General features: G+C 41.6%; 1 protein-coding gene across 5 annotated transcripts in view; it reads right to left on the bottom strand.

The window, feature by feature from the left end:
- Window positions 1–2001: 2001 nt before the first annotated feature.
- The window catches only part of ZNF827 (zinc finger protein 827), a 106426-nt gene continuing 80594 nt past the window's right edge, over window positions 2002–27833 (bottom strand). The window contains exons 9-15 of one of the 5 annotated variants that reach the window (XR_008745786.1): window positions 15700–15837; window positions 14028–14199; window positions 12390–12556; window positions 9304–9495; window positions 9035–9212; window positions 7561–8047; window positions 6041–6624 (exon numbers count right to left, since the gene is read on the bottom strand). Coding sequence is in view for 2 of the 5 variants with exons in the window: in XM_027795196.2 (XP_027650997.2) it covers window positions 5368–6175; window positions 9035–9212; window positions 9304–9495; window positions 12390–12556; window positions 14028–14199; window positions 15700–15837 (1655 nt within the window). In the remaining 3 variants the exon portion in view is untranslated. Of the gene's footprint in view, window positions 8048–9034; window positions 9213–9303; window positions 9496–12389; window positions 12557–14027; window positions 14200–15699; window positions 15838–27833 lie in introns of all 5 variants that reach the window. The other 4 variants (XR_008745787.1, XR_008745788.1, XM_027795196.2 and 1 more) reach the window with 4 other exon arrangements.

Here is a 27833-nt window from a genome sequence, read left to right on the forward strand (position 1 = left end):
CTGCTTGAAGAAATGTCCACTTTTAAGGTAATTTTTTTTTTAACATATATGGCACATGCGCAGTGAGAGCAGGGCAGTTCTTGCTGTCCTGAGGGTCAATACACAAACCGAGATGTTTTCCATCACCACACCTGTGTATTGGTGTACGTGTCAGAAAAGACAGATTAGGGAAAGGACAGGTTAGGGAAGGTTGAGTTAATTGGCTAAAATTGTGCAGGTCTACAATTAGCGTGTTACGGCCGCCTGCTGCAAAGGACAGTGGCTCTTTATCACACATCAGCATGTGGCAGTAATACGCCTACATGGGTACGCATGGGGTTCTGCTGTCAGACGTACGGTTTTGGTAAAGCTAGAGAGGGGAGTACAGGAGGATGGTTGGTCCTTCAGTTGACATTGAGTCTGAGCTTTTAGACAAAAGCTTAGAGTAAGACTCCAGGTCTGGAGCTGCTACAAGACTTGCTCTTAACTGCTAGCTGACTGCTTACGCGGGTGGGATACTTCAGCCCTCTGCTCAGCCCCCTCCTAGGGCCATTGCAGCGCTGTGAAATAGGGCACAGTGCTTCTTCCTCGTGCAGAGGCAGCCACGGCCACTTTGCCAGCCAAGGTGCTCTTCGGCTCACCCTCTGCACTGTCTCTGCTTGTTTTGACTGAACATTTGAACCTACATCTTAAACCATTACCTCAATTAAGCGAATGCTTATAATAATTTACAACAGAACTGAAGCAATTTACGCAGCAGAGGTCTGTTTTAAAACCATCAAGAAATAATCAGGGCTTGGTAGATCAACCTCTGAAATATCATTCAAAATTAGAATATTTGCATGACTGTCTTTTAATTGCTAGGATAACTATTTGTGTCTGGCAAAAAAAACCAAACCAAAAAACCAACCCAAAACCCCACCACATAGACGATCACTGTGTATTTTCCATTACAGATACTGTGCAAGAGGAGAGGAAGACCACATCTTCTTGAACATGACTTACCAACCCTATGGCAAAGCTCAGGCTGCCTTCCCTTCACCTAACTAGTCACCGGCGAAAGGAGTAGTGGGTTCAACACACGAGCTGTTAAGAGCACCATGTACTTCAACAAGGTACTGACAAAGGCTCTGAAAATTAAGTGTCCATACCCCAGCAGAGATAACCATAACTATTTTTCAGTTGATTAGACCTTAACACTGTCTAACTGAGGGCACAGGGCAATCCAGCTGTATTTAATGTTAACATTAATTTATCTGAGGATAATTTTCATCTAATGAATACCCGGATTTTTTTTTTTCTTGGCTAGTGTTTAAATACTCCAACTTCTTTTTAGGATGTTAAGTATCTTTTCTTGTTGAGTGGAACCAATAATATCTTTGCTTCTTGGAAATCTGTCTGCTCTTAGGCTATCCATCTTTAGCCTCCTCTGTGCATTTTAATTATTTCATTAATCTTTGGTGAAAAACAATAGCTTTTTCTAAAATGCTGACAAAATGCGTACATGGTATTTTTACAATTTAAAAACATAGATTTCCGTTAGAATCTCTTAATGCACGATGTTCCTTTACTCACTGTGTAACTCCTTTTTACAAGTTCACCTGATTTCATTGGGGCTGCTGTCAGGCAAGGTCAGGTTCATCAAACTACTGCTTAAGGGTCTGAGTTTTGACCTGCAGGGCTGAGGAGAGTAGGGCCAGGGCGCTCCACCATCCTCACAACTGAGCAGACCCCTCAGAAGAGGCGTTATCCCCCTTGCAGAATTGCCCTGGAGGGGTGGTACCTGTCCAGAGCCCGCAGAGAGAAGTCCTGCAGCCATCCTAGGAGCATTTGCTGTATTTTTTCATCAGCAGTAATAACCAGAGCTTTCCTTTTCCATTTCAACCATTGATAACATCTTCCCTTTTTAGTTTCTATCTTCTCCTCTTGTTGGAGAACTCTTTTGCTGTCCCTCCAAATCAAGCCTAAATATATTTAAGGTAAAAAATAAAGAGAGGAAGGAAAACCAAAAAGAAACAAGAATATAGCCAACCTTTTTAATTAGAGTATATTGTACTTCCAAACTGGATACACTAGAAATTGGCAATGCAACATAAGATGCAAAGAAATATACCAGTTACTGTCAAAATGACCCTGTACAGCCTTATAATGCAAAAAGCTTTATACAATACAAATTTTTATTAATGTACACAAACCTTGACAGAATGATATTTGAACAAAATACAAGTTAAAAAAAAAAAAAAGACAGGAGAAAGAAAAAAACTGCTGAGAACTTTAACTGAATTACCAAATGGAAAAACATGGTAGCTTTCATTAAAGAATGCATAGTGAAAACCAGTATGAAATTACCTTTGAGGGGGGAGGGGGGGCGGAATTTATCAGAACTGTTGGTCATTAGTCAGTCTGGGAAACCTCTGGAGAACATTCCTTTCTTTAGCCTTGAACTGCAAACCAATCATCTTAATATGCATGAGCTCTGATAAATACTGTATTTTTTTCTTAAAAAAATAAAAACCTCCTAACACACCTTTCCTTACAGAGAAAACTTCTATAACTTGCCAGAAAGAATTAATTTATCCTTTCCAAAGTGCTAAATAAATTTCCCAGGTACATTAAACATTACTATGTCAGATACTGGTACAGTGGAACGTCGTCGAACACATGGAGTTCGCATGCTGACAGCTCATCCTTGGAAGTTCCAGCCCTATTTAAACTGCCATTTGGCTTACATAGTGTCCTACTAATATTCCTATTTCTTCCTCCTTAGACAGCTGTGCTTTACCTGTCGGTCTGAAAAACAAGCTTTTTAATTTGGGAGTGTTTGCTCATCTATGGTGGGGTCGGAGATACATGCATTGAGTCTATTTTAAAGAACCGATACAGTTTGTGGATGCAGATTGCGTATTTCATGCTGTTGGGATACTCAATTCTTTATGCTTTGAGTATTTGCTAATACAGCATTTCCTATTTTGTCTGTACTCCAGGCAGGGGGTGTGTGTGGTGGTGTTACCCGGAGTTCTGACGGAGTAAAGCATGGCAAACAGGGCCCTGAGTTACGTAGGTTGTTTACAAAGGTTTCTACATACTTTGGAACAGATGGCTTTTCTTTACTGCATAGACAGACAGAACTGCCACATGCCCATTAGAACCAAAACTGTCTGCTGGAATGTAAACAAAATGGTGGGACTTCTCTGTCAATTGATAATTTGCAATGAGAACCTGCTACTGTTTTGGATATTTCCCCCTTGTAAATAGCTTCCAGTATGTTAACAGGAGTGCACAGATTAGGATATCATCCCCCAACACGAACAGGAAGAGTTTGGTCATGACAGTGGAGAATGTTTGGCCATCTCAGTGCAGAACAAATGTAGGAATCTGCAACTATGTTCAATGATGCAGGTTTTGCATCAAAAAAGTATTTCTACACAAGCTTCATTTAAGAACTAATGAAGACTGAGTTATGTTTCTAGTTGTGCATATGGCGAAGAGCCCTTGTGGACCAGAAATGCCTTCCTGACCTGGGTGTTGCTTTAGTGCTGTCACTCACAAGGGCTTGGCTCCAACTGGCCGGTCGGATCCCCCCACCTCCCAACAACCTGCAGAAGTTGCTCCTTCAGGATAGCATGATGGTGGGTGGATAGTAAGTTAGATGTGACTCAGGGCACCTCCTACAGTGGCTTGGCCAAGGGACAGAGAGGGGACTGACAAAAACTAGGTCAGACATTTCTAATACCTGGTGAAAGACAGCAAGATCCGAATTGAAGAGACACTGTGGAAAACAATCCAGTAAGAAAGCATTCCTGTAAGTCAATGATAATTTTGAAATGTTTCATATTTTATACTTCCAATTTTAATGCATCGTACTTTTACTCCTGATCTTTCTTCCTGGATATTACATCATCTAAGAAACACAATGCAATTAACAGTCAGTTAGCTTCTCTTAAATTAAGATCACTCTTGGCATTTTGAGATTAACAAAGGTTACACAACCAATCCGCTTTTGCTTCTTCCTGCAATAAAGTGCTACATATAACATGTCATTTTAATGACCACAAGTAGGAGCGTTAAATAAGTATAAAGTTAGCTTCCTAGCAGTGTATGCTCTATCCGCCATTAACAAAAAGGAATAAAGTATTACTAATAACATGGAGGTTATCAATAGGACTGTAGAATTTGCAAGTACAATTTAAATACTGAGGGTATAAAAGAGAACTGTATGGTTCAAACAGCATCTTTTTATAGCTTTCTATTTCAAAGAAGTTACTAGTACCTTTTCAAATAAACAGTCGTCTTACCTTCAGCCCACAGTTTGGTTTTTTTCTTTTTTTTTTTTTTGCAAGTGAGAAACAAACTAGTGCAAGACTAAAGCACTGTGCAAAACTGCCTTTTTTTTTTTTTTTAGTCTGAGTATTTATACCCAGAATTTATCCATACCCTTTTTTTAATCCCCTTGTCGGATTTTTTTTTTTCCACCATAGCATTCTAGTTACACAAGTTGTTCCTGCAAACTAAAAGGTAACCGCTGCATAATACAGTATATATATATATAAAAAAAAAAAGTGTGTGTGTGTATATATATATATATATGCCCTTTTAAAACAAAAGATGTATGCTATGGCCCAGATGCAGGTGTTTGTTACACCTGTGTAACAGTTAAGCCTTGGGCCTGCTGCGTGGGTGTGTAGACTGCACACACTGCGTGTGTGTGTGTGTGTACATACACACGCTTCTCATTGTCATACTCTCATCCTGCAGTGCTGAAAGCAACCTTTTCCTCATCAGTTCTACCCCAAATCCTCAAACCTTGACAACTGAGTGCAAGGCATCAAACAATTAAAGGAAGCTGCAAACGGCACTGAAATAATACACCGGTCCACCCTGAACCAAGCGTTACTCCTTCCACAGCTCTAAAGTTCAGAGGGAGATGGAGGGAAAGGAGGGAGCAAATGTGTGAAAAAGGGAAAGGAATAATAATTAAATAAGCCAATACAAGGGATGTGCAAAAGCAATGTCATGGCACGCTACAGGCAGACTCTCTTTCACGCACCCGCACGCACACAAAGCCCAAAAATAAAATGCATCAATATGTAATCTTACAAGTGCTGATTGCCGTTAAGGACACTCTTTTTCAGCTTAACAAGACAAAATAGTTTCTTAGATAAGAGTACTGGGAACATGCCTCTGAAGGTAGAAGTATGCAGTAGGTCACCTCTTGAAGATTTAATAAAGCAGCTTTCATGTCAATGCAATAAGTATACACACAGAGCCATTTTCTAAACCTTACTAATGATATAGTACAAGTGTTCGTTACTTCTTCGGTCTACGTGTTGCAGCAATGTATACCTGCTGGGTTTGTTGGGGTATTTTTGGTACAGAATGTAACTGCCCTCAGACAGTTTCTGCCCTTTCTGTTAGTCCAAGGTAGGCAAGGAAGGAGTGTTTAGGTGAAGAGGCACCTCCCGGTGCAGTCTGAGGTCTGGGTGGATGGAATGTGAGATCGTAGTGGTTTTTTGGGAAAAACATTGTTAAAGGAATAAGATGGGCAAACTCTGAGTTCCAGTATTTATCAAAGCACAGGGAAGTGCCGTTGATGGCCAAGGCTTTCACTGCCAAGTTTGGCTCTGCCCCGCCGCCGTGTGCAGCTGACATAGCCACTGTTTGCAGAGCCTGGGAGGCAGACATAACTGAGAGGGGTGACAGGAGGTTTCTGGAGCTGTTCACGGGTAGGAGCGGACTGGCTTCCTTGGAGGTTGAATACTGGCCCTTCTTCTCCTCTTCAGAGCAGTCCCCGTTCTGGTGCTTCTTCACATGGCGGCTGAAGACAAAAGGGTGGGTAGTCTTGAACAGGCACTCATCGCAGCTGAAAGTCTGGCGTGGAGCATGCTTCAGTTTCTTGTGCAAGTTGAGATTGTCTTTGCGTTTGCAGCTGTAGCTGCACTGGTCACAGTGAAAAGGGCGCTCACCAGTGTGGACACGCACATGTTCGATCAGCTTGTTGGCGGTCTTGGACAGGTAGCCACACTGGTCACACTTGTAATGGTTGCCAAGGCGGTGTTCTCGGATGTGCATCTCCAGCTCCAGCTGATTCGCTTTCACTGTCTGGCAGATCCGGCACTTGTACTCCATCTTGTAGTGAGTCTTCAGGTGGCACTCCATTGCTGCGGGGCGGTTAGTGGAGTAGATGCAGAACGGGCACCTGGTAACACAGCAAGGAAAGGCAGGGACAGAGGAAAGAGAAGTCACTCGGCTGGAAGACCTGCAGACCTGGTTTAACCCTGTCATTCAACCCCTCTCTCACCTACTTAAAGAGGAGAAAAAGGCACTTAGTTCTCCCTGTGAAGCCTCTGTCGAATACTTGGTTCACCTTGACACGTCTCTACTTAGAGGAGGGTTGCCCATTTAGTGGCAGTAGAGCTCACGCATTCCTAGGAAAACACTGATTCCCTCTGAAGGAGCATCTCTGTAATCTTCTGGCTTACCTTGACGGGGAAGATTCTGCAAAGCAGGCTGGGTAGTGCAGAGTGGGTGACTGATTCACAGGTACTTTGTGTAACGACATTCCTAGTGTTTGCACGAAGTCGCTTTGGCCATTTTTTCCATTAAGAAGTAGTTTAAAGTGAGTGTTTACAGTTGAGTATGAAACAGCTGTTTAAGTAAAGATGGAATAAACTTGTAATACCACATGTACAGCAAAAGCTTAGGAAATTCCTTTTATGTGACCCTGAACAACAAGCTTGCTGGGTATCCTGCTAGCAGCAGCTGAAAGCCAGCGTTAGGAAGATTTGTAGGGATTCCCGTTTCTGGGAGATGAGCTAGCCATGCTCCAAGGGGGCGTGTGTTTGGCAGCGTTTGCCTACAGCCGCCTCTGCCGCAGCAGGAATTGTTCCTGTGTGGGAACAGGATGTGGGCTCCGCTTACTCACAGCGGCAAGCGTCCGGACCGGGGTGGACATGGCAAAGGCCCTCACCCCCGGTTCCTGGACCTGAAAGGGCTGAGAAGGCTGGAGGAGGGAATCGTGAAAGCTTGGAAGGAAGCCTGAGCTGAACAAGCCTGGCCACTAACAACCCCAAAACACACCCGCTTTTGCTTTTATGTAGCTGAGAGGAAGCTGGTGAGGACAGCTACGTGCCAGCAACCTCTGCTGCATGAAGCAAAGCACACTCCCTTCCGGATGGAACCGGGCAGCTAAAAGAGCGGGTCTAGACAAACAGATACGACCAAGGCACGTGGCCACTGCCTTACAGACGTCTCCACGTGCCACTGACCTGCGTTCACCGTTTAGCAGGTCTGCCGATTGTGTTCCAGCTTTCAGATAATTTCTAAGCAGAGAGCCTTTCTCTCCCTGTGCGTTTTCCCTTGCTACAACTGGTTGCACATACAGGTTTAACGTTAGTATACCTGCTAATGACGAGACTTTTGAGCACAGTGAGTAATACAGGAGGACAAGCGGATACTAAAACATCCAGACACTTTTACTGATGCTCATCAAGTACTCTGATCCAGAGAGGGAGCCTGGCACTGAGGCCACTAATGTGATTAGCTCTATCGCAACAGAGGACTCGGCTGTCTGTGCACACATACCTCTCCTGGGCTGGGTGCTCTTTGGATCAGAATCTCAAGTTTTGACCTGGAGCTGGAGGAATCATGTTTTTTTCTCTTCCCCCACAGCAAACAGGAAACAGAAAAATACAATTTACTTAGATATCTTCAGGCTTTTCTGGATGCCTTAAAAAAAAGATAAATCAGAGCTTTTTCTTAGGTGCAGCTTTCAAGGTGCCTAATTATTACTTGAGTTGAACAGGAATAACTTATGCAGACTGAGAAAGCTATTCTGTCAGGAAGGCCTGAGTCATAGGTCATGGTTTTTCCTTGGTAAATAGAACAGATTCTGTGCAGCTTAAACCCAAATGTGTTAGACAACTCAGTCTGTACGTCCAAGACAGACATCCCGTCGTTCTGGCACACTACTTGTGTCTCAGTCTGGTCTTCTTCCCAGATTCAGTCGTCGCATCTCAAGTGACCACAGATGCCAGTTCATGGAACTACTGAGCTGGAGACCAGACGCTGCCTGGCAAACAGAACCAGTTTTAAAAAACTGCAGTGCAAACTGTCTGATAATGCTGCTCGTGATAACGTTAAACATGGTGTGCTTGTCACTGAAAACACTAGTTTGCTTAGCAAGAGCAACAGAAGCAGGAGTCCTGTGCTGAACCCTAGCGAGGCTCAAAGTGGTTCCAGCCTCTTTTCCTGCAGCAGCTGGAACAAACAGAGACCAGGGATGTACGTACATCTTGCATAATGTCACATTGCCCGCCCACAGAGAGCAAGCATATGGCCCCAGCAGTCACTCCTTCCCTCAGGGGTCCAACTTTGACAGAAGGGCTTGTTCATTCTCTAGAAACACTGCTCTGCACCAACAGACCTTAAAGGACACCACCTTAGCCAAAGCCAAAGGGCTTTTTCCTTAAAAGAGTGTATTACTCATTACATGCCAGTTTATACAAGTGATCGTTCTGGGGTGTGCAAACCAAAGCAGAAAGCACTGAAGTTACTAATTCTTGAAGGGGACTGACTTTGCATTAGAGTCTACAAAGGTTATAACTTTTATAATGTCATACCTAGTTGCAGGGACTGTACAGGGTTTAAGTTTCTTTGAGCCAGGTGCAGACCAGAGCCTGTGCTGTGTGCTCTCCTTTGCTCTGATGCCTTGAGAAAACCCCCTCTTAGTTTGCCAGCACCTCTGTGTAGTGCTGCCTTATTCCCTGTAGGACCTATCACATAGTGCCTCCTATTTGACTTGAAAAGGGAAAGGATCATAGTTTGTTACAGCTCTAAAACCAGTGGATACTACAATTGCTGCCAGGTTTTACTGGTCTGCTATCATGATGCAAGCCTACACTAAAGGACTGGGCTTGAGTCATCTAAATAGAGGGAAGCCCCAAATCTGGATTATCAGACATTTAACTAACCCTTTCTAACTGACTTCCTTTTGTCCTACCCCTACAGTATTAGAGGTACTTAACACAGTAAAAGTTTGTGTACTTGCTTTCCTTACTTGAGCCCACCGGTGGGGACTGTGTGGCATTTCTTGTGCTCCAGTAATTGTTCAGGTGTCTTCATGAACTTGTGGCACACATCACACTCGAACATCCGTGTGATCAGGTGGATTTGCAGATGGCGCTCAAACATATTTTTTGTTTTGCAGACAAAGTTACAGAAAACACATTCAAAGCCTGAAAAATAAAACAGGAAAACATATTCCTTACATCGTGGCCAGATCGACTGCGTAGAAGGTCACAGTCTGTATTTATTTAAGCGTCATACCTTTCTCTGACTTCTCTTCAGTGTTCACTGAGGTCTGAGTACCAGGCACTACAGAAATGACTAGCAGGTTGTTTGAACCCTTGTTTTTTGGGGTTATATCTGCATCTTCTTTGCTGTTGGCGGAGTCGCTTAGTGCTGACAGCGAAGATGAAGATGGACTGTTAGATTCACTGGGTGTCTTCCTCTCTTCAGCTGAAAAACAGGAATAAACAGCAATAACTAGTACAGCAGATTAGATGGAATCTCAATGATCCTGGTTTAGATTTCAGGAAAAAATACCTGTATTCAAATTTAATTAAAACATGCTTATGAACAAGTCTGAAATTAATTGATCTGTTGAGAAATCATAGTTGCACCTCCTTCCTTTTTACTAGTATTTACAACAGTACATCTCTCAGTTTATCCTAGAATTGTGTGTGTCTGTAACGGCAGCAGGAAGTAAGCGTGCAGCTGTACCTCATTCCCAGGCTGAAAAAATCCCAAGAAAACACCTTGATTAGCTCAGGGTTCAAAAATAATTAAGAACTTGTCACTTAAAAAGGAAACAGAGCTTCTGTAGGTTTGGGTTGCGGAAACCAAAAGTGCCTACTGGTCCAGGCTAAAGTTCCCCCACCTTTCTGGTGGTAAAATTGGCAGGAAGGGCAATAATCTCACTCATTGTACTGAGGAGCACCCTCAGGAATGACTGTAAGAGGTGACAGCGTAGTCTCAAAACTTACCATTTTTATTAGGAACTTATTGAAGGTAATTGATTTAAAAAGACGTTGTTTAACGGGATCTAAAGCTGAAGCCCATTAGAGTTTCCTTATGTGTGCAATAAATGTGTGAAATTCAAATCCCAAACTCTGTCACACACTAGAAATGAACAAGAGTGAGAGTTCTCGTATGAGAACTGCCGTGAGCCAATGAAGCAAGGATGGGCAAATCATTACAAGAAACTTTACTAAAACTGCATATTCTCTGTGTGATAAAGGCCCTGATCAAGGCCTCTGCAGATACCGGGACCTGTGTGCCTAGCTTTAAACTGAGGAGCAGCACCTTTAAGCCTAAGGTAAAAACGTAGGGGTGCGCTAATCTGATGACTGAAGCTGTCAATCGGGAGGATGACTAGGATATCATACAGAAAGATTCACTGACCTTGGGGACCAGAGTAATAGAAATGGAATGAAATTTAATAGTACAGACTAAAAGGTTATGACCTGAAAGGCCAGTAACAAGAATTTTTGCTACGAATGAGGAGCGCTTAAGTTGGAAACAGTCAAGGAAAACAAAAGAGGAATTTGAGCAGAACATGGGATGAATATGAGCAATCACGGTGTGTGGGAGCCTTCAAGGAAGGTGAATATGAGCACAGAATGTTATTGTGTGAGCTATTCCCAGTAGCTGCTGCTGTTTTACACTGCCACCACTACTTATTTCATTTCACCATGTACAGCGGTGATTGCATATGTCAAGAGCAGGGGTTCTAGCAAGAACATATGCAGTAAGGGATTGGTACAGTGGGAAAACTATGTTTTGTATAAGAAGAGGCTCAATGTACGTGTAGAGGGGAGAGGGCTGTTCTCACAAATACACTAAGGGAATAAATACAGTGGAAGGAGGGAAGAAAGGTGGAGGGAGCAAGAGGTGGGTTGCTGTTTCAGATAAAGGACAGTTCTGGCACAAGAACAATGTATGCGTATTCTGACTGTCAGTAAGACAGGCTGGAGATTTTAAAAAGGTCCCTAATCTTTAATACAGGAAAAGCTGCAGCTGCCTGGCTGTAGAAGTAGTGGGTTTAAAACAATTACACTTGTTTGAAGACATACACCAACATCCTTACAAACAGGCCTTTTATGACTTGGTAACATCACAGGATAAGGGACTGGAGTCAAGCGACCCAGAAGATCCATTCTATTTTTTACTCTCTGTATTTGCCATATGTGTAAGCATTTGGCTGAATCACCAGCTGAACGGCTTAGTTTAACAGGGTGAAGGAAGAACAAGGGGTATTTTTGTCTTTAAAAGACAAGTAGCAGCCACAATAGGAAGATATAGTAGAGTACACCTCAGTTTTCAGCTCCGGTGCAAGCTTTTCACGTGGCTCATTTGCCTTGACTGAAGTGCAATTAGATGCAAACACCTCAGATAATGTGGAGTAGTGCTGAGAGTTACGCTAGCATAAAATCCCTTGAGAACTTTCCAGTAGTTTGTATTTCTGTAGTTACATTTAACTTCTCTATCTATGAGCACAAACAACTGTATTCTTCTTCTCCTTTCTCCTCCTTCGCCCCTCCCTGTTTTCCCAATTTTATTCCTGGTAGGACAGGAAAAGCAATTTAGCAATGGAAAAATTGTGCTGGATGCAGTTCAGGTTCAGTATTGTCAACACAATTGTTAGTAGTTTGTGGCAGCAAAATGCTTCTGGTGTTATAAGAGAAATTAATTAGGATTCTCATTTTCTTCTCTTTAAATTATGCCAGACTTCATTAGTCGGACTAAGCATATGGCACTTGTTTGAAAACTGCTATTGCTCTTATCTTTGGCTATTAAGTGAACAGGACCAGGGAGAGAACACATGACTTGTTCAGTTATTTAATATAAAATTACTTTTATGGTATTGCTGAATCACAGTGTCAACTAAACATCAGCGTGAAATTCCAAACTGATAGCCTGTGGAGGCAAACATACTGAAGAGCAAAGCTCAGCGTACTGTGTATTTCAAACTTATAGCCAGGTATGCACAATTAGCACTCAAAAGTCACCTTATCAGTGCTGAAGTCAAGCCAGGGTTTTGATGAAACAGTAAACCAGTCAGAAAAAAACAAAGTATGCTGACTTCAAGAGGGGAGGGTATTTGGGGGATAAGGGGAAAATAGGAAGGAGGAGGACCAAGCAGTCCTTCATTTATTTTGCTAAGCTTGAAAATTGATCTGCACTACCAGATTATTTGCCTGGCTGGAGTCCAGTTCACTTCAACTTTGAGAGATCAGGCCTTAATTAGCAAGCATTTCAGTGAAAGTAGAGTGCTAATGGGAAGTGTGAAGGTTGCACCTAAAAAGCAAGGAAGAGAGAGATCGTTGCAGCTGGGAGAGAGGGATCATCACCTGTGTGCTTGCTGTTGACATGAGCCTTCATATCTGCCTCTTCCATAGTGACGAAGTCACATGCTGTGCAGCAGATGGAGAACATCCACTGCTCTTTATCCACATGGAGGGACATATGACTGACAAACTGGACATTCATCTCCGTCTCAAACCCACACACGTGACAGCTGCAGGCAGAAGGGAATTCAAGAGTAAGAAACATTAATAGACAAACCACAAACATAAGCGTATTGCCTTTCCCTGAATTTGCAAGAAAAACTCACTACACAGATTTCTTCTCTTCCTCACTGTTGCGCGTTCACTTTTGTCTGCTGAACTGCCTTTGAACTGGTGGCCATGCCAATGTGATTAAGGGCAGGCACAATGCAACAATCCCGTACATGCTATAATGATGCTAAATAATCATAAAGTTAATTAAAAACTACAGATTCCAGATGCTGCGCATCACCTAGCTGATTCCTTTGGGCAATAAAAGGCATTGCAGCTTTGCCAAGATGTTTAGTACGGCTGATACACTGACAAACGGAGAGCTTGCTGCACACTCCAGGAGTTATTTTCAAGCCCTGGAATGGTTCCCATGCCAAACTGGGATCTTGTGCAAAACTGCCTGGCAGTTTCAGTGTAAGCAAGTAAAAATGGCTTCAAACATTTCTTATGCTTGACTGCAAAACAGCAGTCATCAGCTATGCAAATAATTAGCAGCGATACAGATTTCACAGCCAGTGCATAAACAGAGTGATATTGAGAGGCAATGGAAAGGGCCCTTTAATTTAACTTTCTTTACAGAGTCCCTCCTCTTGCTTTGATTAGGCCATTAACATTTAAAACAAGCCAAAAACATTTTAAAAGGCATATACTCTAGGGCACTATTTTGCTTTCCCAGGAGGATGGACTAGATAATCTAATCCAGCAGGTCTCATTTATTTCTTACTTCTATGATTTTGTAATTAAATCTGCTCTTGACACTTTGAATAAAACTAAGAGTGATTTGCTAATCTGCTTGGCCACTAGAGTGCATATCAGTTTGCAGAGCGCACAGCAGTGCATACGACAAGGAGAATGTCCAAATAACCATTTTATCTGGGGAATTCCTTTTAATTTTTCAGGTAGATTCTCCTAAAGGTTTTCCTTCTTTGATCATGTTGTTCACTGAATGTATATACCCCTAGCAAATGGAGGAAACTTACATCGATATAACAATTCTTATTACACTTCACTATTTGATTTCATAGATTTGGCTGAAAACAACGGAGCTGTCGGAGGCAACTGGAAGCACAGCGCTTTAGATTTGCTGTGAATCTCTCTACGTGATGGGATGTTTTCAAACACGAAACTGAAATGAACACTGCATAAAAAGGTAGAGAGGCTTCTAAGAGCCCAGCTGCCTCACAAAGCCATTTTAAAAAAACAACCCCACACCAAACACCAGAGCTTTTCCCAACGGCTAGCCAAGTCAAACAGCATGAGGCAGCTAGCTGGGTTTTGCTGCTTAGCTTAAGTCAGATAGGGCAAGGCAAATACTTTCATGGCAGTTCCACCCTGCAACACCAGAAGGGTGGTTCTGTAACACGTCCTTAGCAGGCAGATAAGACATTCAGATTCCAGTGCCTGGTGCACAGCCCTTGTCTGGGTCCTCACCTGTAGTAATAAGGGTGCTTCTTTCCATCGCTGCCTTCAGAAGTGACAGCACTGACAATGTCCTCAGTGTCTGTACTCACCAGCTTCACAGAATGGACGGTCAGGTGCTGGTTCAGATTAGCACGGCACTTAGCAGCATAGGGGCACAAGTGGCATTTGTATTTTCTTTCTTCTGAAAATGAAACAGGAAACCTTAAATGTATACTTCATTTTGAAGCAAGCTATTTTTAAAGCTGCCAATAAGCAAGTATGCATTCCTTTGGGTTTCTCTCAGCAGCTTTCAGAATGAGGTACCTTGGAAGCTCGACATTTTGGAAACTTAAAGGAGCTCACAGCAATTACTCAGAAAGAAACTAAGTTGGAGGTAGTTTAGGGGTAGTTTTAACTTGCTCTACCATTTGTAGTCAGATAATATAAAACTTTATAAACTGGAAAACTGGGGTAACTGCTACTCTGAGAGCTGCAGCAGAGCCAGGAGAGAAACAGGTCAATAATCTACAACTACTTCCTTGACTTGAGTTTTGGGCCCAGTTATTCTTGAGGTTGCCCATGTGATCACACTTGCAGAGAGTTGATGGTTGATGATTTTGTATTAAAATCTGACGATGGGGAGGAAAGGGAATGCTGTATCATTAGGCCAGTTCCGAACACAAACTAAGGAAAAAACCTCACTCAGAGAACAGTTGAAGAAATTAAAGAAATTCGTCACACATTTCTGATGCTACACAACTTAAAACAACTTAAAGTAAAAATGATTTTGTTTTAAATTAAACATTTCTAAATCCTGGCAGCACATTTTTGTACATGCCTGGCTTTATTTTGCAAAGAGTTGATTAAAATAACCAAACATTACATCAGCTTTTACAACCTTTCCCTCTGAGGAGCTGCTCTAAATCTGAAATATAACGGTACAAGTGTTAAGGGAAAGGCATTCAGTAGAGCAGCTGAGGAGTAGGAAAACCCCACACCACCACAGATCAGAGCATTTTGAGCCTTTTCAGCATGGCTTTACTAGATGGTACAACATACACTGGCATTATACCAACAATATTTTTCAGCACTGCATCAGAAATTCTTGCTTTCAAGTGTTATTTCGTGCAGTGCACCTCAGCAGGCTGACAAGGTGTATCTTCTATATAAAAACTCTGTTAGTCTCAGTTGATTTGAAGCTGGTTCACTTTAAGTTGGTGTGGGGTAGAACAGCCCCTGTTCCTCTCAGAACTGGATGATGAGAGTAAAGCCGAATGACAGATATTCAATCCTTTCAGTTTTACCAGATCTGAAACACCAAGGCCAAATCTTGTGTTGTTAGTGACGTTTAAAAAGCTTATCAGGGGAGTGTAAGAAAGGCTGTGCCTTCTCTTCAGAACTCCATTCACAGGCTTAGTTAACCGGTTGGTATCTACAGGCTGGTCTACCAGAAACTGGACAAACTTGAAATTACACATTTTGTAAAAATAAATTACAAGTAGGCTGTAAAGGAACCAGAAGTTAGTTAACTCCCTGAACACCAGTCTGACATTCTTTCCTGTTTCCGTGCTTGGCTCTGCTCTAAGTGCAAGGAGCTGAGGATGGCTCACACACTCTTCTGCTTACCTTCTTCCCCCTCCACTTAAACAAACCATGACAAGCACACAGATTTCCTCAGTGCTGTAACAAGCAATTGGCTTACCTGTGTGCAGTGAGAGATGCCGGGACAGAGTCTGCTGTCGACCAAACACTTTTCCACACACGTCACAGGGAAAGAGCTGGTCATTAAATTTCCAAGAGGGCAATCCATTTCCCACCTCCAGCCCCAGCTTTTCTGTTTCTATGCCAAAAAACATATAAACAAGAAAGTAACAGTTTAAGAACTCTGAAGACTTGCAGATTTCATTAAGAGAGTCCTGTAGGTGTCACATAAAATGCAACCTCTCGGCTGCATGCTGTGTGATCTGGCACATGAGTTCATGTGGAAAGGAAACTCCAATGATAGGAAAGGAAATTAATCTTTCATACAGCATCTTTCATACGTACTCTAAAGCAGAACACTTATCAAAGTGTTCTAGACATAGACATAGTCAAGGAGTTAAACCAAATTATGTAAAGAAAGTCAGGAGTGAGCAAGGCAAAGCATTAACCTCTAATTCTCTTTTTGTGGAGAGACCGTTCCTTTGGCTTTTTCAATCACCCAGCTTTGCATGGTGCATGAATAAGGCCTGGTCTGAGATGGTGGTCTGTTTTATACTGGATTATTATTATTATCACGGCTGAAGGAAGATTTCCAAACCTTTTCTTTTCTACTGACACAGGAATTTTTGCTACATGAGCACTAATACATTGAAGGAGAACAGAAGATTGCTCAGACAAACGTTAAACCAAGAGGACGCAGCACGCCAGTGAGTGGCTGGCATCTGGGATAAGCTCTACCCAGCACCTGCTGTCCTCAGGCATTACAATCCCCAGCAGCTTACGGGGCTACCCACTGAAAAACCTGAGACCCAGAGCAAGCCGTTATCTTTAAAAAAGTGGGTTTAATTGTTTTGAGAACTGAGAGAGTCTGCCATACAAAAGAGAAACTCCCCGCAGCATAAAACACAGACATGAAGGCACTCTGTACGGAAGTAGAGAGAAAAGGACTGGGAATAAGGAAGAGGAAAAAAGGTACATGGTACTTCAAGAAGTTAAAAGCATGGCCAGTTTTGATCTGGACAGAAGGGAGCAGACAGCCGATGGAGACTGGGGATAGCAGTAGTACTACTCAGCTCAAGAGAAACAGTATCGGCAAGCCCTGTGTAAAGAAATACTCTCCACAAGGGTCCTGTTCCCTGAGGAGAAGGCACCGCTGTTGTAAGAGGTGCACAAAACTGGAAGCGCACTCAGCAGCTTTCCAAATACAATAACCAGTGTTGAGGGGGCTTGGTTTAAAACTTACTTCTGGTAAAAGATCTTCTGTTTTCACTGGAATGAAAGATGCACCACGCAGAGCGCCTTCCTCCAAACGAACACCGCCTCTGGGACTGCTGCCCAGAACTAGTGCCACCAGTGCCTGTGTGCATACCGTGACGGAGGAAAACCATTTGGCTGGGATTTTCAGGTAAACAGGGGAAAGGAGCCGAGGACAGGAGTACAAAAATGGTTATTGAGTGTATGTTACTATCATGGAGGCTAGCATTCAGCAAAGTCTTCATCCGATCGAGCACTGAGGAATAAAAACCCCCGTTGTACAGGCAGCCCCCCACTGACAGAGTCACTTACCACTGCAAATCTGACCGCCATGTCTGAAAGGGTCTCTCCTTCACAGATAGGTGTCCAGACGGCTCCATTGGGGTTTAGGCAAAAAGCTGTCAAATATTGTAGCTAATTCAAGCAATAATAAAAAAAATGCCTTATTTGGGGCAGAGATTCCACCTAGCAATCTCAGCAAGTTTAGGAATGGTCATACTTGCCAGCCCCTTTTCAGCTGCTTACTTTCTCCTGTGACCCTGTAATATGTACAGTATTCAGCACACCAGAGGAATTACAAGGCGCCTCTGAGTGCTACCACCCAACGACACATTTTTCTTAAAAGAATTTCTAGTTAGAGAACAAGTTCTGCCTACTCAAAATAGTAATTTTGTGAAATTAAAAAGGAAGACCCCCCATACCCTAGGGCTGTAAGTGACCCACAGCCTCCAAGAACTTCAATAAAGAATGATTCTTTCAGTGTTACTATCTTTGAGTTCAAAACAATGGAAAAATCTGACTCTCTACTAATGCTACAGATGTTTTAGCAGAGCTTTTTGAGTACATCATCAAAACAGTGCTTCAAAAGAGGAATATGGTAATAATTGTAAGAGAAGGTCACAAGGGTGTAGGTTGCTTCAATACGGTCACAACAAAAATGAATTAATTGTGACACATACCAAACAAGCAGGCCCAATTAAGTAAATAAGTCTCTTAACAATTCACTTCAGCATTAGTCATCAGCCTTCTTTTATCTCTTAAGAAGAAATATGATATCCCTTTCCCTATGGTGAATTTATAGCTATCAGTTCTGGGAAGCTCATGGGAAGCTGGAAAAATATCAGCTTTCTGATTATATTGACCTGGTGAAAGCCAGCCCCTTGCAAAGCAGCTGCGTATCTTTCATTGATGCAGAAGAGGGTACCATAGGTGTTTCGAAAGTACTTCTATTTAAAGATTTATTCCTGGAGTCCTAACTACAGTGCTTCTTTCTTCTCTTTCAGCTGAGTCTTTTCTGTGTAGCGAAGAGCTTTTTCTATTCAGCAAGCTTCTTACCTTGTTCAGTGGCAAACCAGAGCTGGTCTCTGATGCAACGACCCTCAGCACCTTCTGAGAGACTTCTCAACCCCTAGGGAAACTACCTACGTCCACCCACCTTACCCTCTGGCCAGCTTTGTCTGCGTCCCTGGTCCAGAAATCTTCCCAGAATATACCCAGCAACTGACCTCGCCCGTGACCTGAAGAATCAGGTGAGTCAACATCCACATTCAATCTTTGGGCTCTGTCTCTAAGGAATGCCAGGGAATGGTGTTTTCTGCAAAGTGAGTACGAGTCCAGCGACTCTGAGACTGTAATATTGGTTTGTGCACGGTGTTCTCTGCGTATCCCAAAGCGTGCTACCAAGACAGTCAGCACCGTTATCCTTTAAGAACACTTTACACAATGGCCAGGAAGAAGTTGGACTGAGACCATCTAATGTTAAGTAATAAATCACCATTGTGAGAGATGTCCCATAGAAATCCATCTTTCACTATGACATCCTTATACTAAAATTAAGAAGAAGAAGAAAAAAAAAAAAAAAGACTTGATATAAGACTTCTGCTTTAAACAAATACTCCACACTAAATTCCAAAACTTCTATGTTAGCATACATGACAAAATAATATTGAAATTATTAAGTAATAGACCGCATTTCTGTGTGGGTTCTGGAGTTTAAAACCAAATAAGCTTAGTAAAATGGAAAGCCTCTAAGTTCTCCAGTACATCATTAAAAGCTAATAGATTAAGACTCAGTCTATCACAGGCTAGTTATAAACTTATTTTGAAATCATTTAGCATAGAAGTCTTAAGAGCTAAAAATTCTATGCAAACGTAAAACTTAATTCTCCATGAAAATTAGTGAAATATATCTTTAGGGACACCTTTCCTGCCCTTCTGTGTCACCTGGTGTCATTTCCCTACTAACCCCAAGTCAACGTCATAACAAGTAGCTGTGTAAAGCTGATCATCCAGGCTGGGGTTAGAAACTGCTGGGACCATCACCATCTGTATTTCCCCTGAGGTGAGAATAAAGTGGACATCAACTGCACAAATATTTTGTCCTCCTCTTGCCCCTCCAAATAGATTAATTCCTGGCAAACAAAGCGCAGCAGCTTGAGACAGTTACTATTTACCCCTTTCCTAAGCTGTCGGGCATAATTCTGAACATGTATGTATTCTCAGTTTTCACATTTAGCGATTAATTTTTTTTCTCTCATTCTCAAACTGGTAATATCAACATGGAAAGTGCTTTAACCACCCCTTCTAAAAAGCCTTCAGCCTAACTTTTGTCAAGAAATGTTTAGAGAGGATACCGTATATCTGGTTGAAGCTGTAACTGAAGAAGAGAAGAGTGTGACCTGAATACATGAGTAACTGCCCAGAGTCACCACATCAGCCTTGTGACTGCTAGTAGCTGTCATGCACAAAAAGTTCCTCCGGGACTGGCTGTGGACTCTGACATGTGGTACTCTGATAACTTTTTTTTTTTACCTAGCTTACACATTTTTCCATTACTGCTTCATGGTGGTTTATACTACATTATGTTTTAATCTGTTGTTCAATACCATGCTTACCTTTATATCTTTCTACTAATAACTGAAAGAATTAAACCACTATTTAACTGAAAAAGACAAAGCTAAGAAAACAAACAAAAAGCATGCCAAAGTGTCATTCAAAGAAGATAATTCGTGTTTATAACCTTTGCTGATTTACTGACTGCTCTCACATCCTATAACTCACTTAAACAGCTGCTTCTCTGTTTCATCTTCAGACCTCCATAGACCTTGGAAGCAACAAAATCCACAAGGGCAAATCCTTATGGTCACAGAGAATCCTACAAATACAAATTAAATAGATTGTCCTTTGCAATAAGTATTCCTTACAGGGGTGGAAGTGAGAGGTGCTGATGAGCCTTAACAAGGAAGGTCAAAATTTATTATCTCCATTCTTCTGGAAGTGTGTGTCATATTTATACATTGGGTTATTTAGACAGTTTGACACCACACAGATGGTCAAGAAGAAATTAGGTAAGTAATTTTGAAAATGAAATGAACAGAAATCCTGTGAAGGCAGAAAACAGAGAGTGGTGTTAGACTATTTTCAATTGCTCCTGCTTGCAAGCCAAATGCGATGAAGTTAGATGTCTAGAGGATCTGATGACAGAACAGCCACCCGGTGTCAGGCTGAGAGCTAAGAAGGAGGGGTGTCCAAACTTAGAACAGGAGGTGAACTGGGTAAAGGTAGAGGATAGCTGATGTAGAAAAAGGTGGAAAGAATGTTTGCAGTACCTCCCTCATATTCCAGGGGATAAAACTTGATGCAAAGAATACAAGATGCAGAAGGAAGCTCCCATGGGAGAATGCATCTAAAAAAATTCCACCAAACCAGAAAATGAATGAGGTAACCAGGTTTGTGTGAGCTTATGGCAAGAGGATGAACACCACCAGTAGTGCAGACATCCCACAGCAAGGCACCTCCCTTTGCTCAGAAAGGCTTGGGACATTAAACAGTCATCAGATTTACAGCCTGAAGTGGGCTGCCGCTAGCCTGTCCTTTTGCAACCAAGTATATTTACCCAAGAGGTAAATATACTGTATGCAGCTCTATATGAATGTCATAAAAGATTATTCCATTTGTGAGGTTATCTCTATTTTGTTATGTCTAAAAGCAAAAAAGTTCAAGAAACAATCTGTTCAGAAACAAGGTATTCAGGTCAGGCAATCCTGCAAACACTGCTTTAGAAAGTCAGTTGGTCAAGTTCCCCCCCCCCCCGCCCCCTGCTTCTGTCTGCATTCATCTATGTTATTATAATGTCTTCCTACTTTCTGGAGTGTCCCCATCATCTAAGATACATTTTAATGCTTTGGAGCCTTCCACTTACATGTTCATCTATCAGCTCTGGCAAGCACCCTGTATCTAAAAATTGAGAACTCCTTTTTCACAATATGAGAACGTATTTGTGAAATATGTGATTAAGGCTTTGCTGCAAGCTTGTTTGCCAAAAGCCTGCGAAAAGCTCACAAGCTCAAAAATACATTGACTCTATGAGATTGCAGTGCTCCAAATACTATATATCTTACTCCCTTCCTAACTTACTTTCACAAAGGTTTTATCTGTAGCACCAGAATTCTTATTTCTAGTAAGTCAGTTAAAATAAACGGTGGAATCCTTCTAGATACTGTAGTTCCCAAATAAGATAGGTCTTGTGACTTACCCAAGGTATCTGTGATCCTGAGTGGTCCTGCAGTCTTCATTTGTCACTGCCAGCATCACGGCAACCTGTCCGGTCTTATTTTAGGATGTATCTTTTACTGAGAGCAGACTCATTCACTATTAGGCAGTGACAAGCCACTGCTTTTTTGCCATAAAAATTTTCTATATTCCTCACAAAAATAAAAAGAAGTAAGATAAACTCAAGCTCAGCTGAAATTGCAAGCTGACCTTTGAGGCTCTTTTTGCCTGACCCCTTTGTGGTGTTTTTTTAATGCCTTTTTGCAGCTATTAAAAGCAGTCAGTGCTATCCCCTCTAATATCAATTCCGGGACATCTGTTCAGACAAACCCAAGTCCTGTAAAAGGACTGTAAGCAGAGCCCTGTGCCCAAGCTAGCATGTTTGAAGCATGAACAAAGGAAAGGTCTACGTAGCCATGCTCTCAGTCACAACATGTGTCTGGTATGAGAAGTTATTAGAAGGGATTTAATAATGCTGTAATAATTTTTTTTAAAAAGATTAATTAATGCTCAAATAACAGAACCCAAGTTCCGCTTGTGAAGGGGGCATGTACTTTTGGTTTCTTATGTCTTGAAAAACTGCACTTTATCAAATAGACAGTCTGAATGACAGAACAACAGAGCACAGAGGAAGCAGAGAAAGTCTCCTTGCTAAATAAAAGCTTTGCCAACTAATGCTCTTAATTTTTTTCTCAAATACTTTTGCCAATATCTAATATTACTACAGAGTATGGTAAAAAGCAGTAATGTTATGATCATTTAAAATCCTTGACATGGAAGAAAATATAACCCAAGTGATTTTAGGTATCAGTAGCATGGTGCTTAAGTTGCTCTGTCTAAAAACATCAACCATGAAAGCTGGAAATATTTCAATAAAGAGCTTGAATAACCCACAAAAAGAAACATTAGTATTGTGCGGGAAGTTCTCCAAGTATGCAATGATAGGCAACAACACTCAAAAAGGTCACCGAGAAATGATAAAGATGTTCAGGTTTGTGAAAAGAATAAAAACAAATAAAAGATGAACTTTAAAGGTGCCTCCATAGAGGAACATGGGCAAAACAGTGAAGCTCACTTCACTGCCAAGACTGAGCCCATTGCTCAAAAAAGGAGAGTCAGAAGCTGGGTGAGAAAAGCAAAACCTGAGTCAGGGCAAAGACAAGGAAGGGACACACTGACTTCAAAACACAAGGCAAATCCCAACCTTGCACCTTTGTATCAAAACTTAACACCTATTTTAACTTCACTCAAAACCCAAGACTTCTGAGTAAACACCAAGATAACCTTCATCTGCATTATAAAGCCTTTAAACTTGCTTTTAGTGTCTGTATTAAGCTCAAAATGTAAGAAACATCCAAGAGAGAAAATCCCCAGTTCAAAACTTAAATCAGCCTATGTAAATTCTGTGCAAGATGGCTGGAGTTGTAGATTTTTAAGGAACCCTAAAGCTGCAATAACATTGCAGTCATTTCTTGAAAATTATTTTTACAACATTTACACTGTGACATCAAGTTGAGGATAACACTGGACAACACCCTCTATTCTCCCCAACTTGTATTACCCACTGTACTGCTTTAGCATAAAGCATGAACAGGATTGTCTCGGTGGTAACTTCATTCCTTACACAATAAGAAAGAATAGAACAATATAAAATTCCTGACATATAGCAAAGTAAGGCCCTGAGCTGTGAATTTACTGGCCAGAGAGGAGGAGTCCTGGAAAAGCCCCTGTAGCTCGCTGCACAGTGATTTCCTCAATCATTCACATGACAACCACAGTGAAGAAGGTCAGTTGGGTTTCGTGACTATAGATGAAGTAATGCAATATGGCCCAGATGGAAACGGGTTAATTTTTTTCACTGAGGGAGTTGAGACATTGCAAGAAAGGGATAGGAAGGAAGCACCAACAAATCCGCTCCCCCCAAAGTGTTTTTAAAAGCTTACCTGATCTTTGTCAGCCAAGTGAATAATCAATCAGTCCTTTTAGTAGGAAAGAGCTCCATCATCGTAACTTCACTTTTTTTACTTGTTTAGAAATAATAGCTATTGCAAATAAAAGTTAAGTTCTGCATCTGTTGTCAGAGAAAAACCTGATACTATGCTCTCTGTTATCTTTATATATGTACAATATATTTTATTTCAATATAAGGCTGGAATATCCTCCTGTAAATACCTTCAGGATAACCGTAAGGTGTGCCATAATGAATTTACATAAGCTGCCTCTAATTCACTGCCAAGCAGGTGGCTCTCACATTTAGCTCAACCATTTACACTGCTTGTAACATTCAGTTTGGGTTTTACAACACTGAGCTCCTATGAATTTATGAAACTATGATTTGTTCATATTGTTATTTTTAAACCACAACAAATTAATTTCCACAATGCTGATATGTTGCTACCCTTTTAATTTCTTTCCTACATTTCTGCTTAAGACACACTTCCTAAGGACCATTATGGTGTGTGTATAAATTTTCCTTTTTTTCTTTTGTTTTTGTCACTATGCCAGTTTCTACTTGCAAGTCCACCTGAAATAGGGTTTTTTCTTTCATAGAGAGAAGGTAATGACACATCTAGGGCACTTTGCAGAGGCTAACAGTAGTACTCCCCATCCAGAATTCTGATACAAATTAAAGACAAATCGGCCTTTAGACTACATTTTTCTTTTCAGCCTTCTGCATCCTTTTTAGTGAAGCAAATGCTGCTGTACTAGAGAAACTGTAAGCTAGTGACCAGCAACCTCAGTGGGAGAATGCAAAATAAAGCCTGACGGAATCCCTCTTCCTGAGCTGAACTGACTTAACACAAAAGAGTCAAAACTAGATGAAAGCAACTGGGAACATTCGGCCAGATCCACCTTTCCATGTTTCAGTAAGCTGACAGGGAAGGGCACCACCCTTCACAGTAAGTGGCTGCTGTAAAAGAAAACGTTCTTACTGCTTTTATTGGAGATTCACCAAGTGATAAGCAGCGAATCTGCCATTTCCTTGTACAGAAACTCACTCTTCTAAAGATGTACCTCTCTCCTTGCTCTCTGTCATCACAACCGCATGCATCTACCTGCAAACCATCCTCTCTTCCTTCTGCATTGCTCTCCCATCTGTCTTCTGCTCAGGTTGCATTTGCAGGGCACTAGTCAGCACCACAACTGCCCCAAACTCAACTAAAACACCCAGCAACCAGCAGGGCAAATGTGTACCCAGACTGAAATCATCCTGTAGAAGAAAAAAGAACCCCTCTTCAGCTTTGCTTAGACTATTTTTAAGCAGTGGTCTCTTTTTTAATATTAACTGTGCAAGCAGCCTGATGAATTTTGCATTTAATTTACTCTTAGGCAGACAAATATTATAGAAGACAACCTTGTCCAAGATAAGATAGGTGAGGACTGGTGAGTCCCAAGGTAACTCTAAAAAGAGATGTCAGGAATGATGTGTTCCAATTCTCTTTGGAGTGTGAGAAAAGTAATTTTAAAACCTATCTTTCTGTTTCATGTTGAGCTTGTATTTGGAAAAAATTCATATTCAGGAAACAGTCTGACTCAGGGTTGATGTTCACTTTCACAAAAGATTCCGATATTAAGAGAGGCAAAGGAGGATATGAAAGTATCGAGTAAGATGCAGAGTCTAAACCACACCATGCTGAGTATTTATAAACCAAATGCCTCATCTACCAGGTCTCCTTCAAGAGGTTATTTTATCAACACTATAGCTTTGCTACGGCGTTTATATCACAGAATAAGAGCTGGAAGGGACCTCAGGAGGCCATCATCTCTCTCACCCAGAGGCACACCAAACATACCTGTCAGTCCCAAGAGGTGCTTGTCTAACTTTTTAAAAAACCCTCCTGTGAGAGAGGTTCCACAGCCTCCTGTGACAGTTGTGCCAGTGCAAAACCATCCCACTGCTAGAAAGTTTTACTTGGTGCTTAGCTTAAATCTCCTCTGCTGTCATTTAAGCCTGTCATTCCCTATTCTGCTCATGTGAACATAGGCAAGGTTTATTCTTTTTCTCTCAAATCTGTCATTTTACATATTTGAATATCATTATCTTGTCTCCCCTCTTTTCTCCTCCAAACTAAATAAACATGAATTCTTCAACTTTTATGCACAGCTCATGTTTTCTAAACCTCTGATCACCACTGTCCTCCACATTGCTTTTGGATTACAGAGGCCAAAACGGAATTTAGGGCTCCAGCTGTAGAGCAGAATTGCCACGTGTGCCTTACAGACAACATTCCCAATATCTCAGCTGGCTGTTTGCCCTTTCTTCAATGCGTACAATGTCAGCTCTACATAATATCTGACCAGGACTAATCCAGATCCCCCCCTTAAGCTGCACTGCCTGGGCATTCATCCCTCCACTCCAGACACAGAATTTTGTCCTCACTGAACTGGTTACCATTTTCCAGACATTTTCTTCAGTTCATCCAGATAAGACTGAACTCTTAATTTTGTCCTCTGAAGTGCTTACAGCATGTCCATGCATGGTCACCAGGACATGCAATAAACACGCTTTCTCTTCCATCATCCACAACATTAATAAAAGAACTAATTAATGCCAGAGCAAGCACAGACCCCTGCAGAACCACACATGGTCCTTGGGGTTTTACAGCTACACTTAACCACTTAATTACAGGTAGACCTACTCTCGGTTTCCCTGCTTACTATGAGCATGTGGTAGGAAGCAGTGCCAAAAGCCTCACTCAACTCAAGAGGTCAAGTCTCTTTAAGGACTGGTAACAGCTATTGTTAGGCTTCTTTCCATACAAATTTCCTATTTGGTTACAGTTGTCCTTCTTGAAGTCAACTGCTGTTATTTGGCTGTTTTCCCTTCTTCCTTTCCCGAAAAACATATTCTATCACTTCATGGTCATTCTTCACCGAGCTGCTTTCCATCACCTGCATCAAAACACAGGTCCCAAGAACTTGCTGGACAGCCTTGTGTTGTCCTGAATTCACTTGCCAGCAGAAGACAAGGTAGATAAAATCCCACATCTCATCCTGTACTTTGGATGAGTGCAATTGCTCAGGAAGCCCTTCTCAAATTTGACCTCCACTTGTGCTACGCATTTATTTTAAAATACTGATAGTGACAATTATTTTAGTTTTTTAAAAAATCACTTGCTGTTGAGTAACTATGAGACTCCGAAGACATATATATAAAAAAATAATGCTAAGAGATGCCAAAACCTGCCCTGTTTGAAAAAGTATAAAACCCAGTTGCTAAGTTTTGGGTTTCCATGTGGGATCAAACAGTTACCTTTGGTCATTTTGCTTTGGATTTTGATGTTGATGATATTTCTTAACAGCTTTTGGTTTGCTGGGTTTAATGAATGGGGTCTAGTTTGAGTTAATTCTGAGCGAAGTTACTTTGTTCTTCTGTCTTTTACCATGAGGTTGATCCTACTCTAGGAGGAACAAACATAAAAGGGAAATGAAATAAAAATAAATATTTTTGCCTCTATGAAAAGACTGCACAGTATTAGAGGGGAAAAAAGTTACTCTGTATAAAGGTAGCCCATCATAAAACAAGGATCACAAATTGTCAGGTGGTGTCTTTTCAGGACAGCCACTAGACATGAGCCTGAATGTGTAGCTTTCTGTTTGTCTATTTTAATTAACACCTTTCATCTCAAAGGTCCTGTAAATAATTGACAAAATAATTAGTGCAGTAACTTCACAAGGAAAAGAAGTGAACTCTGTGTGCCCATAACAATTCATGCAAAGTCCTGCTATTTAGGATGTGTTGTATTGAGAGGGGGACTGGCTGATTCAGCAGGAGTTTCATGTGTGCTTCAGAAGGATCTGATCACATTCACCTTAGTTGCTGTGGGAATGGCCGATAAATACAGCTTGTTGAGAAAAATTAAAACATGTACAACTATGCACATGCTGCACGTTTCACTTGTCCTACTTTAGCCAAAGAATGCACCATGCATGTTTGAGCAAAAGGCGATTTGCTGATTTGAAATGGTCTGTTCTGCAGAATAATATTTTCAGTTCTGAGAGGGACTTGGTTAGTTATGAAGACTGCGTGGCTGCTCAGAACAGTCGCTATTACTCTATCACAGATCTGCAACACACATGCACTAGATGCAAACCTGTTTGGCAACAGACCCAGAAAAAGCTGCAAGGGAAATGTGATGCTGTAATCGGTTGCAACTGTGTTGGTCACGATCCCATTAAATGAATCAGAAATTTGGAACCCTCTGCTTGATGACCGTAGTGCAAAGTGGTTGTCAAGGCAGCTGGGTGTGTAACGAAAGAAGGCTGCATCCAGGCAGACAATCATGGGAATCTGAAGACAGGGTGCAATAGATAAAAACCATCCTAGAG

Source organism: Falco peregrinus, chromosome 2 (genome assembly GCF_023634155.1).
Source record: "Falco peregrinus isolate bFalPer1 chromosome 2, bFalPer1.pri, whole genome shotgun sequence".
NCBI classification, from domain to species: domain Eukaryota; kingdom Metazoa; phylum Chordata; class Aves; order Falconiformes; family Falconidae; genus Falco; species Falco peregrinus.